The sequence below is a fragment of the Tachypleus tridentatus genome, chromosome 12, assembly GCF_004210375.1.
Source record: "Tachypleus tridentatus isolate NWPU-2018 chromosome 12, ASM421037v1, whole genome shotgun sequence".
Lineage (NCBI taxonomy): Eukaryota > Metazoa > Arthropoda > Merostomata > Xiphosura > Limulidae > Tachypleus > Tachypleus tridentatus.
The window spans coordinates 83,948,289-83,962,605 of record NC_134836.1 but is presented as its reverse complement, the minus strand read 5'-3'; the positions used below and the strand labels follow the sequence as shown (position 1 = coordinate 83,962,605).

Genomic DNA, 14,317 nt, shown 5'->3' with positions numbered 1-14,317 from the left:
CATAAATTGACCACTCTTTTAGAAAAGAAACACTGCAGTAATTGTAAAGGTTTCTGTGTTCTCTACATCTTAAATTTATTGCTACCCACATTTTTTTTCAAAAATTTAAACATTTCATGTGTTTTTGGATTCAAAACCACTACAGATTTTAAAAATCTAAATCATGTTATTCTTTAAAATCTTTTTCTGCTACATCCAAAACAAAAAACAAGTAAAGATATATCATTTCAACCTAACTCCTTCCTACTACCACCCTTCTGAATCGTTCTGGTAGTTCTTTTTTACAAAACTCATCATTCTTTCTTAAGTAAGGTGATCAAAACTAAACACATATCCAAATATAGTCAAACTTGCACTTTACAGGGTGAACTGATGACCTACTTCGATTTGTACTCACTAGTTTTATGCACACAACCTAAAATCCTATTTTCCTTATTACAAGTGAAAATAGTTTGTGTTATCCTTTGCTGAATGTCACAGCTCTGATACTTTTCTAGCAGTTTCATAAAACGCCAAATAACTCATTCACATTTTTTAAAAATGATTTGTACACTGCAAAAATATGTTTTTGTGTTAAAGTACACTACCTCATAACAGTTATCACGATTATGGTATTTGAACACCTTTTCATCTCTAGTTTTAAACATGGGATTGGGATGCCAACAGAACATTGAGAATCACTGTCAGCCAAAACGTACGGCAATGAAATTCCAAGGACACTATTTTATCTTCCACGCTAACAATATATTGTATATCTATATTTATTTCAGATTATAATTATAAAAGAAATCCGATTTGTTAATAAAATATTACACGTAATGCAAGTTATCAGAAAATAGAATATCAGATAGTGATTCTGGAATTCCACATATCATGCGAGCGTGTGAACAACTATCCCTATCTGCTTTACTACTAGCTAAAACACACTTTCTAGGTTTTAGAAACTTTGCATCAGCTATGCCCATATATCTTACTTTATCACTTCATGTACATTGCAAATACTGTAATAACTGATAACCAACATGCATAACTTTGCCTCTGCTTGGTGTTAGTCAAAAATCTCTGCAAAACTACACTCTTCAGTACAATTTCAATTGTCCAATAATTTAATATTATTTTAAACTCCATGTAACTTAACATTACCCATGTCCAGATTAAAGGTAACCTGAGATAATTCTTGATGACGAGAAACCCAATTGAAATAAAAATGTATCTCAGTACGGCTAGTATGGGTATCTTCAGTTGTCATGCCGTGGCCAACAAGTTGTGTTCACGTATTGTTAAGTTCTTCAATTGTTCAATTTTTGGAAAGAAAAATCAGTTGTACTTAATCTTATGTTTTAGAATTTTTGCGCAAAGTTATACAATGGACCCACCTCTAGTCGTCACTAATGTTTAGCTGATAGACTCGAGAGAGCGCACTTAACCAACAACATATTTTGGTAGCTCTTTAGGTTCTCTTATTTGACTATTAATGGTATTTTTGATGTCATTTTTATAACACATTCACGGATCCAAAAAAGAATATCGTGTTTATGATTCAAGAATATGAACTGTGAACCCCGTAATTCGGAGTCCGAACACACTACCCACTGGGCGCCCGTCCTATTTATTTAGGGCTTACTAAAGAAAACTACCATTTGTCATCGTTAAGAAAAATCAAGTTTTTAGGTTCTTCATTTTACTTTTTTTTTGTATTCTCAGTACTGGAAACATCAGTTGCTATTCGTAAAGAATTTGCAAGCAGTAAAAAATAAATATTTCCATCGAAGCGTCGGAAAATAAATTGTTATCTTAGTTAAATGTTTTTGTATTTATTTATTTTTTACAGCGAGAAAAGGGTAATTACGATGCTACTGCGAAATTCTTTGAGTCAGACCTCGATACGGCAAAAAACCCTTTGGTTATTATTATTAAGAAACTTAAAAAAAGAAAAACAGATAGGTAAGAAATGTTATATTGTCCTCTCTTGTTATTCAAGTTAATGTACGAATGTTTCGTATTATCAGGAAACGTGCAAATCATGAGGACATAAATTTTCAGAATTTCTTTTTCTACAGCCTTAAAAAAGTCCTTGAACGACAATTGAAGGATTAGCATAGCACTTACCGAGAACGCGCCGGTCGGACAGGGAGCTCGTCGGTACAAAACTCGGCGACCTTGTAGCTTTCTCTATGTTGTAACATTTCTTTGACTGTGCACGTTGGAATTTAACTTATGAAGTGTCAAAGCAACAACTTTAAATAAACAATTGGTACCTCTGTTAAGAAAATTCAAATTGGTTTCGAAAATTTGAGGGAAAATAACACGTTGTTTGTGAAATATTCCTACAACAATATTTAACAATACGCGAGCAAAATCACGTCGAAGAACATAGCACGTTTCTAATAAAGAATCCATTCAGGAAAAACAGGAAGCACGTAAAACACTTTCTTTAGATCAGCCAACAATCTTGAACATTACGATTTTTAAAAGGATTAAAAACACATTGATTCACATTTTACTTTTCAAAGATATACACAGCGTCAACTCGCTTAGCTTTGTGGAGTAACACAGCAAGCTGTTTGACTGGGCTGGTGGCTCACAACATTTTTATGTCGTGTTTCTAATCTCTTTAACCTACATATACATGCACGTATGGTTTAGACTGCAGTACTCGTCTGGAAGTGGATCACTTGACGAAATGTTTATTCGATTGCGTCCTTTATAAACTTCGCCTTCTCCTTCAATTAACGTCTCTCAGTTACAGTACTAGGTCAAAGGTTGAGACCCACTACACAAAACTATGGCAGCTTTGAACACCTTTTCATCGAGTCCACTACTTACAATTACTTTAGTACTTGTTCTTCTCGAAGGAGAGTGACTGTGGGCGATCAGTAGTTTCGTGACGTATTATTTCAATTAACAAATGTAACACAGGTGGAACAATGTACGTACTAGTTGTTAATAATTTAAATAAAAGATCCAGTTAGCACGTGGACGAGAAAACTTCAGACGTCACAACATATGCTGTTATTTTCACTTAACAGTGTTAATCATGAAGCCTCACCAATTCTGCTATGGCCACTGCTGTGTATTAGAGTCAGCAGTCGTCTAACACATTGGATCTTTGGTGATCTCATAAATTTTTTTCCTCAGGCAAGTATTTCTAACTATAAGCCTGTTTATATCACTTCAACAGTTGGCGTTGGCCCAATTTCTTGTTCGACACAAGCAGGTAGGTACACAAGCCTGCGTTCCACCAATAAACACAAGGTATGTTGAAATTATCTCGTGCTTAATTCAACGGATTCATAACTGAAATATGACTGAACTGCAAACGCTGTGTATCAGTTATTATCGAGTGTGTGCTTTTCTTATAGCAAAGCCACATCGGGCTATCTGCTGAGCCCACCGAAGGGAATCGAACCCTTGATTTTAGCGTTGTAAGTCCGTAGACTTACCGTACTAGCAGAGGACAGTTATTACCGAACCATGAAGAATATATGTAGTTTTATAATCAAGGGCAGTGGGTGCTTAAATATCGTATAGCAGAAAACTGCTTAACCAGTGATAAGAGTTTTTGTGTCGAAAATGTAACTTTTTACTCGAAATATGAGGACATGTTTTATCACCATATACTGGATAACATTATTTGCATGTAAGTCCATTCTTCCGAGACACTACACAATAAGTAACAATTTGCACTGACCTACGTTTTATTTCTTCTAAAGTAATGCTTCTATTTAATTTTCATTCATAATTTTTCATAAATTAAAGAGTTGTACGGCTATAGTTGTGGCACTACGATACCGCCAAAGTAATATCTCCGGTAAGTCACTTAAAAACAATTTATTAGCAGCAGCTATAACAACGTGAGGTTTGTAGTAATGTTTCTTATAAGTACTGGAATTTCACCGCTAGCTTTAAAAAAAATCACATTTATAATTTCAGTTTTAGCTGTTTTCCTTTTATACTAAAAGTTTCACATGTATTTCATTTTAAGCTTTTGTTATCACTATTATAGAGTATCGGCATATACAAATAAATCCTAGATAAAAGCAGTTGGTATATTATATACACAAATTAATTTTTTCCTGGCTCCTCCAATAGGCTTCGCTGTAATCGTAAAATGATTTAGTATTTTTTCTTTCGCAGTATGCACAGATATGTTTAATTAGTTAGAAATATAAATAAAATTGAAGAACGTATAAAAGTTTAACCACTATAAATTATAGTATTTAGTTACAACACTACAGCTAAAAACAGTTTTCATTTTTCCTTGATGTTTAATAAGATTTAATTTAACAGTAACATGTTACTTACAATTACAGTAAACGCCAATTCAACAGATTTACTTATGAAATATACTTTTATGTTGTGTGTATAAGTTTCTGTATATACATACGTCGAATATTATTAAAAACTTCAAGAAACTAAGAACGATAAATATTTCAAACCATATCCTTAATTTAAATTATCATTGTTTTTTAAAACCCTTACAGTGGAACTTCTTCCTCAAAAAGCCCCCCAGTGGTTCAGCGGTATGACTGCGGACTTAGAACGCTAAAATCCGGGTTGCGATACACGTGGTGGGTAGAGTACAGATAGCCCATTGTGTAGCTTTGTGCTTAATTCAAAACAACATCTTCCTCAGAAAGTGATCCCCTGGTGGGACAGCGGCAAGTTCTCGGATTTATAATGTTTCTATTAGGGGTTCGATTCCTTGCGGTGGACACGGTAAACAGCTCTATATGGCTTTGCTATGAGAAAACACACACTCTTCAGAAACCGAAGGTTAACAATTGACGAATAGTTAGCAGTATTGTAGACATAACAACAGACGAAAAAAACTTGCAAGTTATTAAAGATAAACATCATAAGTTATAGAATCATTCATAACTGCCGTTAAAGTACGTAAATGGACTGTACTTTGCACATCCATACCTACACTGGAAGTATATACAGGCCTAATTTAAATACACAGTGTTTGAAATGAAAATACTTAAAAAAGTGACACGATTTCACTAAAAAAACCGTCATAATATGAGTTGTATGTTCAAGATTCTCCCATTTTTTCTACGATTTTAAACAGTTATTTTAAAAAGCTGATTCAACTTAAAATACAATAAATCATGGATGTAAATATGATACGTTTTCTTTCTACCCATTAAACGATTTTATATTAAAAGCATGGGACATACCAGAGTAGATCTTTCTTGAAGGATACGTGGCACTATTTAACAAAATATTTTTAAGCATATTTTTGTATATAAAGATCGATGCGTTTTTTATTTTATTCACATTGACGTAAGATATTAACATATTTTCTCCCTCACCAATTACAATAATCTCTCATGGGTAAAAGTAAAAACAATGGTAACTTGTATACTTAAGACAATCGATATGATACTGTATATAATGGTACATCTAACTGTAATTCAGAATAATCAATGGGGATCCGAGATTATCATACTTTGTGTGTTGTCCTACTTAAGTCAAAAGACGATATTTCCATCAGTTCTTTATTTTGAAACATGTTTAACGGACTGTCTCAGATATAATCATTAATAATATAGTTTTAAAATGTTTTGGATACGCTCAGTTTATTGCAATTAGCAATGATCGTAACAACACGACGCCCGTTCTCTGTATACCTTAGTCTACCAAGTAGGTGACTATTACGTTGTCGATTTATTAGTTCTTTGTATATAACTTACTTCCGTATGCACTATAAGGTATGAACTGACATTATTTCAGGAACTGTTAAACAGAATAATAACATTTTAGAAAATATCGTATGGATTTGTAAAGAGTTGTGCTTCACGTTTTTTGTACAAAACACGTACTTACAGGTAGCCCAAATATTAAAGATGTATGGTTTAGAAAAGTTAAATGATTGCACATACAGACAGAGTGTAATACCAAACACTGTGTAAGAAACCTGTTCGATAATCCTGTCAAGCGACCCAAGAGTTCCGGTGAAGGTCGACAGAACAAACCTGTAACAACGTTTTTTTCACTGCGATTCTACCTACAGCGTTTTCGTAAAATCATGGTTTTAGTAAACTAGATTTGTTTTTACAATTAGAGAATTTTAGACAGAAATACTTATTCCTAGCTGCCATAGGAGATAAATGATAAGTATTGATTGTCAAACTACACAGACATTAATATCGATCATTTTAGTGTGTTTTAATTGCTAGATACTTTTGTGAATTACATTTAACTTAGTTGATTAATATATTGATTTTTATTTTAATAAAGTGTTTCTAAAGTGTTTTCTACCCAAAAAACATGAATTGAAATTAGATATATATTTGAATTTCAACGTTATATTTTCCAATCACAAATTTATAAATGAAACATCACTGTTCTATTATGAGGTACTTAACTAGCAAGTAACGCTGTGAAACCTGCCTAAGAATCCTCGCAGAACTTGTGCACCTAGCGGCGAGAGAGAAAAACAAAATCAATAATTGGTTTGGTCAACATCTTTTGCTTCAGTCTTGAAAAACAAGAAACTGGCAAGAAGAGAATTTCCCCCAGACAGATCTTTCTCAGAGAAGTAAGATAAAATAAGAAAACCATGTTCATACTTCATGCCGAGTACCAACAAAATTCAAATTAGATGAACTGGTATCCTTGTTTGAGCATTTGCACTAAATCTCATTAACAAGCAACAAAAACTGGTTTGGAAGAATAGGGAAAATCTCAATCAAATTAATTAATTCTTATCTTACGTTTTATCCCAACGTAAAACTCCCGGGCCTCTTATTTGAAATATTTTTTGTATATAAAGACTGATGCATTTGTTATTTCATCAACACTGACCTAAGATATTAACATTTTTTTCTCAACAACTATAATAAACTCTCATAAACAACTTGGAAAGAGTATAAAACAAATCTGTGCACCCGTACATTGCAAAAGATAAACGTTTCATCCACATCACCAACGACAAGATGGATTTAATACTACCACTATTTTGTCTCTCTATGAGACCTTCATATGCCCTACTTTCAAGTACAATATTATCCATGTCAGATACTCTATTTTCCTGTCTTTAAATTCTTCAAAATAGATTGTCTGTTTGTTTACAATTAAGCACAAAGCCACACAAAGGTCTATCTGTGCTCGGCCCTCCACGGGTATCGAAACCCGGTTTTTAGCAATGTGAGTTTGCAGACATTCCGCTGTACCACTGGGAGGCCTTCAAAATAGAAGCTTGACTACCACGCTATACTCCGATAAATTTCCTTCATACATATAATAATACATTACTGTTGGATGTGCGACTTTATTATTTGGACAAAAAGCATTTAAAAAAAGCAATAAACAGAACAAGTATCACTGATACATTTATAATACGTCTGGTATGGTCAGGTGGTGAGGGCGCTCGATTCGAGTTCTGAGGGTCGCGGGTTCGAATCTCCGTCCCATCAAATATGTTCGCCCTTTCATCTGTAAGGATGTTAAAATGTGACGGTCAATCCCACTATTCATTGAAAAAAAGAGTAGCTCAAGGGTTGGCGGTAGGTAGTGATGACTAGCCGCTTTCCCTCTAGTCTTATACTGCTAAATATTTGCAGTAATTTCCTTTACTCAGAAATCGTGGGATAAAAGCAAACCGTTGCACAACAACTACATTCGATCAAATTATATTAAATTTCGAGAAGTTACAGTTTTCTACCTTTTCCAACTGTTCTGTCACTCATTTGCTACTAGTACCTTGTTATGTGTTATTACCGACACCTTATCCACCAGAGTATCACTAAGAACGTACTGAGTCAACATGTAACAATGTTAGTCCCGAAACAGGTATGTAAGATTCCTGTCTGAAAGTATTTACTTGGAATAACTTCTACGACAAGCACTCACTCATTCATGTCCGAAATCCGAGATCAAAAGGACTTAGCACGAACCCCAAGCATTATCTACAAATCAATGTCGTGAGGAGGGGGAGCAATTATTAGAATATCGCTTGAAATCAGTTTAAACAACAACAAAAAAAATCTGGTATTTACAATTCTCTTGTGAGCAGAACCTGATCCAGTAACACCAAGTTTCATCAAATTATCCTAACTCGCGATATTGTCATCAGTCTCTCCGAGAAATAAGAATGTTACTTCAAGAGTAAGAAGTCTTCTATTGTGAGTATAGACAGTTATTTGCTTCAAACATGCATATGAACTATGGAAAGAATAGTACAAAAATTTGATAATAACAGCTACTTATTTATGATATGGTTTATGGTTAAGGCCGTTCAAAGAAACGCTTCATTTTTCAGGTGAAAACAATTATCTTACATGAGGTAAAACTTATCCTTTCAGTATCTTTTTTTTTGCTATTAAAATTATTGTGTGAAATATAAAATTATCACTATTTGGTTTGACTTTCAGAATAAACTAAAATATAATCTGCAACAAAGTTATACATTTTTAGGAGTATGTTAAAATAATATAAAACTAGCTAAAGCACTAGGTAAGGCATACTAGTGTTTTAAACATAACTGATTTTCACTGCTAGACTAGGTAAGGCATACTAGTGTTTTAAACATAACTGATTTTCACTGCTAGACTAGGTAAGGCATACTAGTGTTTTAAACATAACTGATTTTCACTGCTAGACTAGGTAAGGCATACTAGTGTTTTAAACACAACTGATTTTCACTGCTAGCCTAGGTAAGGCATACTAGTGTTTTAAACACAACTGATTTTCACTGCTAGCCTAGGTAAGGCATACTAGTGTTTTAAACACAAGTGATTTTCACTGCTAGACTAGGTAAGGCATACTAGTGTTTTAAACACAAGTGATTTTCACTGCTAGACTAGGTAAGGCATACTAGTGTTTTAAACACAAGTGATTTTCACTGCTAGACTAGGTAAGGCATACTAGTGTTTTAAACACAAGTGATTTTCACTGCTATTTTTTTTTTCAAATGACCGTATGGAGTATCATACTGGATTAATAAATGGTTTTGTTTAACTGGGTACAAATCTACACGATAGGTCATCTGTGCCCTTCTCATCACGGTATCGAAACCCTGTTTCTAGCGGTAAAATTCTGCAGACATGCCGCTGTGCCACTGGGAGTATGGATTAATAAAGGGAACCGAGTATTTAATGTAGATATTTATTAATACTAGGAAGAAAAACTAACTTAAATGGAAACAATAGGAGTAGTGAAAATCTAATATAAGAGTCGCTTCTTCACCGTATGTTTAATTCTAGGCAAGAAGTTGGTGTAACAAAGAGAAACAAACTTGACGGGACAATCATAAGAATGATAGACAAGCTAAACTGAACTACTGCCACAGCTCAGAATGGTGCCGGCGCTCACGATAAAGAAGTCACGATATTAAGACAAGGTTACTTAATAAACAAACACTTGGTCGACTTTTATCGCACGAACCAATTTGAGCAATAATAAAGCTTTTCAAAAATTCCTTTCTCAACCCAGCTGTTTCTATCTATTTACGTACGAAATCATTGTTCATGAAGACAACTTGTGACTAAAATATTTATGTAACAAAGCTATTTTTAATTTTACTTTCCAACTGGTGTCAGTATACGTTCTGCACGAGAAATATGTGATTAATAATAAACTGAGAATAAAATAACGCATTTCTTATAATATTGAGAATTTATTTGAGAGTATTTTTGAAATCATGCAAATATTTGCTTGTTTTGGTTATTTGCGCAAAGCTGAACAAAAGCTTTTTACGCTTGTTTTGAACAGATATTGATTAGAAAGAAGGCGTCTAGTCAACAGTACCCACCACCAACAACTGAACTACCATTCTCTAATCGAATAGCGAGGTTTCATCGTCACCTTTATAATGTACTCACAGATCGAATGTGTGAAGCTACATTAGAAATAAACGGGACGCAAACCTTGGACCCTAGGACTTACCACTACACAGTATAATATAGTTAATACTAATTTTGAATAAATGGAGATAGAGCAAACTTAATTTAACACTTCGCTGTTTTAATAAGTTTTGTTCTAAAATAGCCACACCATTACTACGAGTTATTAGCTCAACCTGAATGTTTAAAAAATGCAAAAGTATTAAAAACGAACATTTAGTAATTATTAAATGTCGCCCACGTTACGGATGGAAACAATAATAAAAAACAAAATTTATAAAGTAACCAAGCATATTTGAAATTAGCGCTCTACTCTCTCACTATATAGTTATTACAGGGTGAAATAATTTTGTTCGCCTCTTAGACTCCTGTACGGGTTCAAACGCAACGAAATGCAATGAAAAGAAACATTTTTGTACAAAAAAGAAGCAATTTATACGCCTCTTTTAAAGTACTTTAAATCTAACAAAACATCTCTCAAACACTTAACATTAATTATGCATTTCATAAGTATGTATTTTTGGTAACTGAATTCATTAATTTATTGCATTTTTGTATTTATTCATTCAAGAAACACATCACAGTTATACCCGATTATCAAACCATACACAAATATAAGCAAGTTTCATGCGAAATCACAAAAGTTTACACTATAGAGTTATATATTTTAGTTAACAAATCATTTCTTTTTAATGTAAAATCATTCCTTCTATCTTCTGAGGCAAACCCATCCCTGGCTATATTTATCTTCTATAAAACTACAAGATACGATACAGTTACCATTCCATTTGTAAATTTATCGTCCAATGACGGCGCTTTTACATACGAGTTAATTGTATTATTTACGCTTATTCTTGCAAATTTTAAAAAAGCGTAAAAAAACTCCTACAGTTTACAGAAAAAAAGATGTATAAACAAGTTTGTACGTTAGGGTGTAAAGTCACTTCTACCAGTAAAAGAACTGACGATATCAATACAAACAGCCACGATATAACTTGATTTCGGGGGTGGGGGTGACGGGTGGTAAGAAAAATACTGATGGTCCTATAGAGAAGGCCCGGCATGGCTAAGTGGTTAAGGCACTCGACTCGTAATCCGCGGATCACGTGTTCGAATCCCCATCACACCAAACATGCTTCCCTTTTCGGCTGTGAGGGCGTTATAATGTGACGATCAATCCCACTATTCGTTGGTAAAAGAGTAGTCCAAGAGTTGGTGGTGAGTGGTGATGATTAGCTCCCTTCTCTCTAGTCTTACACTGTACATTAGGAACGGCTAGCGCAGATAACCCTCGAGTAGCTTTGCGCGAATTATCAAACAAACCAACCTGGTGCCTGGACGGAAGTTATGTACATACATGATTAAGAAATGGTTATGTTAGGACATGAAATGTTGCTTTCCTTATATATATATAATTATAAAAAAAATGTCCATAGAAACTAAAAAACAAAATGTAAAATTGCAATTTGCATGTATTTCCGTATGGACCCAACAAACCTGCATGGCAAATTTGAAGATCCATTAATAGGAGTATGATGTAGTGGTAAAAGGAAAAACGCACAACAGAACTACAAAACTGAAAATTTACATTTCGCCATGGACCCAATGAACCTTCATACCAAATCTGGTGATGATCCATCAACACCCTTCGAAGTAGTTACATGGACAAACAATACTATTATGTGTGTACAGATACTTTTAGTATCACTACGTTTTCTCCATACCAATATGCACTACAGAAATTAAATAATAAATATTCTTGTTTGTTTTGAGATAAATTTTTGTTACGTTAACTGTTGAACTGCCTTTTTTCTACCAGCACTGTTTTTCTTAATATCCACACTTTAAACTTTTGCTGTTTTTGTTTAAACTAAACAAGGATAAGCCATGTTCTTATTGGTATTGCACGATGTTGTTCGTTTCTACTCGTTAATATGCCGGTCAGTGTTATTTCGCACATTTATGACTTGTATGTAATAAAACGTTGTTGATAGTTAACTGGCTGGCAACAAAGTACTTTTTCCTTTTTTTTTTTGTTTCGATTTAGGTAAAGGAAGAGAAGAGAGGAATAAGTTCACTTTATGTTTTAAGGTACATATTAAGTATAATGATTATATATTATTTTTCTAAGAATTCTTTATTTATAATCCATGCATTTCGATGTCTTATGGACTAATAATTCTGTGTTTGCAGTTGTATTATTTTAACTTTTGCATAAAAGTGACTGCGAGATTACACGCTTTATGAGTATACTCGTGCATACCATATACTTTAACAGCGGGAGAGCTGAGGTTCTGATATTAACGTCACGGTCCCTCATCTCTGCTCAAGGTCGTATCTTCAAGGCTACACTGGAACCACGAAACAGCAGATTCACACCTACATACCTGTAGCTCTTTATATATGTGTAAATAAACATACTTTCAACGGTTGTCACCATTTCAGACAGTTTCGTTTCCTTGATATTTGTTGTAATGCACATTTGCTTCTGAGTTTTTACGTTCCCTGATTTGCTCTCTAGGTTTGTTTGTTTTTAAATTTCGCCCGAAGCTACACAAGGGCTATCTGCGATAGCCGTTCCTAATTTAGCAGAGTAAGGCTAGAGAGAAGGGTACTCTAGTTATTAACCTAATGTTGTTGCTAATCCATGTACTGACAGAATAAAATGAAATGTATAAACAACAAAACTGGAAAAAATAAATAAATTGTTGATTTCGTAATTTTGAACCTCCGTTGATTAATGAGTTTTGTTTTTATTTAAAAAGTTGATGATATAACAGGAAGTAGTTTAACTCAAAAACGACATTTTTACTTTCATGACAAATTTTACGCACTTGACTATAGGCTAAGTGATTCAGCACTAGGTTTTTACTTGAGTATTATTATACAAACACTCACTACAGTTATAAGGTTTCACAGACTCCTTGCACTACCTTCATTAAAATCGTAATGGGCTGACAGTAATGGAACTATTCTATCTAGATAAATGCACTTTGGCTTTAAATACTCCTATTTCGAAAAATAAAGCGTAACGTGACACACACACTGGCTTTCATATAGGTTAAATAGCCTTTAAACAACAGATCCATATGGAATGGTATAATACATTGATGGAAATATAAACTATATTTTTAATTATGATTTTTACCCTTTGACTGTGCATGAAATATTATTTATATTTTGTTACTTGAAGCTTTTGTAGTTTTATAAAAACTAACTGTTTGGTAAATGCTGTTACCCGACGGCGGCAAGTTTACGGACTTGCGCTACTAAAATTCGAGGTTTAGTTCCCCTCGCTTGAATAATAGATAGCTTAGTATAGTTTTTTTTTTTCGAAAAAGAAGGAAAGAAAGAAATAGCTGATAAAAGCAAACATTTCCTAATAGTGTCGTAGATATGATTTAAAATAAACAGAGTAAATATATACACTGTGTTAAAATATATGCACTGTGTTAAAGGGAACTTATTAGAAAAACGTAAATCACATTATGGCAAGATTACTTTAACATCATTTTTGTCTCACCTTCCCAAGTTGATACTTGACGAGTGGGTAATGCCTCGCAGGCATACATTTCCCATTATGCAGACGAAATACTTGTAAAATCCGCGAAAAATTTATTAGCTTTAAAACACAATAATCGATATTGAGCACATTTAAAACTCGTACAGCCTCGTAAGTCACACAGGATTCACGTACACCTGTTGCTACTAGCACCACAGCTGTTAGGTTTCCTATTCATTTAAAGACCACGTGACAACCTTCCATTCTCAACAGAACGTGTATAATCACTATGCATGTGTACCTTCTCTGTGAGGCAGTTTCATCATTCAAATTTTAGTGAGTAACGTAATAACAAACCGATGGAAAATTACCTACTTTTGTTATTGAATGCTCGTTTTCTCTTTATTTACATATGAAATACAGTTTGTGGCTCACAAAAGGCTAGTATTCACATGACAAAGACAGCATATATTATGCTAATATGCTGTGCTTTTGGACAAACTAGAATCCTCATACGAGATTTCACAATTGTTGATTACGTGTATCAGAGGTTATCTTCATCTTACATTTCAGGTAGAGATAAAAACTCTATGCATATACTAAACCGTGTCTCTAATTCATCCATCCAATTGGGAACAGGTCCGCAAAAAACCTGACCAAGCAAATAATTTTTCTGAAACATCCGATATAAAATACAACTTTTGTCTGACTTGATTATTAAAACAAGTTAGCGCTGAATATATTTCATGCACAAGGATATAGACTAAATTCAGAATATTTCCATGCCAAAAAAAAACAAAAAAACATTAATATATTGGAATAAAATATATTCTTATTTGAATCATGGAAGGCTAAATAACTGATAATTTAACTTCTAGACTGTTAATATGATATATTAAGATGATATCAAAATACAAACCTAGGATTTTACTTCACGCTAGGTGTCATGAAGTACAATATCCCT

General features: G+C 33.6%; 1 protein-coding gene across 10 annotated transcripts in view; it reads right to left on the bottom strand.

The window, feature by feature from the left end:
- The window catches only part of LOC143233843 (uncharacterized), a 109,169-nt gene that overhangs the window by 48,997 nt on the left and 45,855 nt on the right, over window positions 1–14,317 (bottom strand). For 3 of the 10 annotated variants that reach the window (XM_076470618.1, XM_076470616.1, XM_076470617.1), the window contains exon 1: window positions 2,110–3,136. The exons of 2 other annotated variants lie outside the window; for them this stretch is intronic. In XM_076470618.1, the coding sequence (XP_076326733.1) occupies window positions 2,110–2,186 (77 nt within the window). In that variant the 5' untranslated portion in view covers window positions 2,187–3,136. Of the gene's footprint in view, window positions 1–2,109; window positions 3,139–13,374; window positions 13,551–14,317 lie in introns of those variants that run through there. 5 more of the 10 variants (XR_013018348.1, XM_076470608.1, XM_076470610.1 and 2 more) reach the window with 4 other exon arrangements.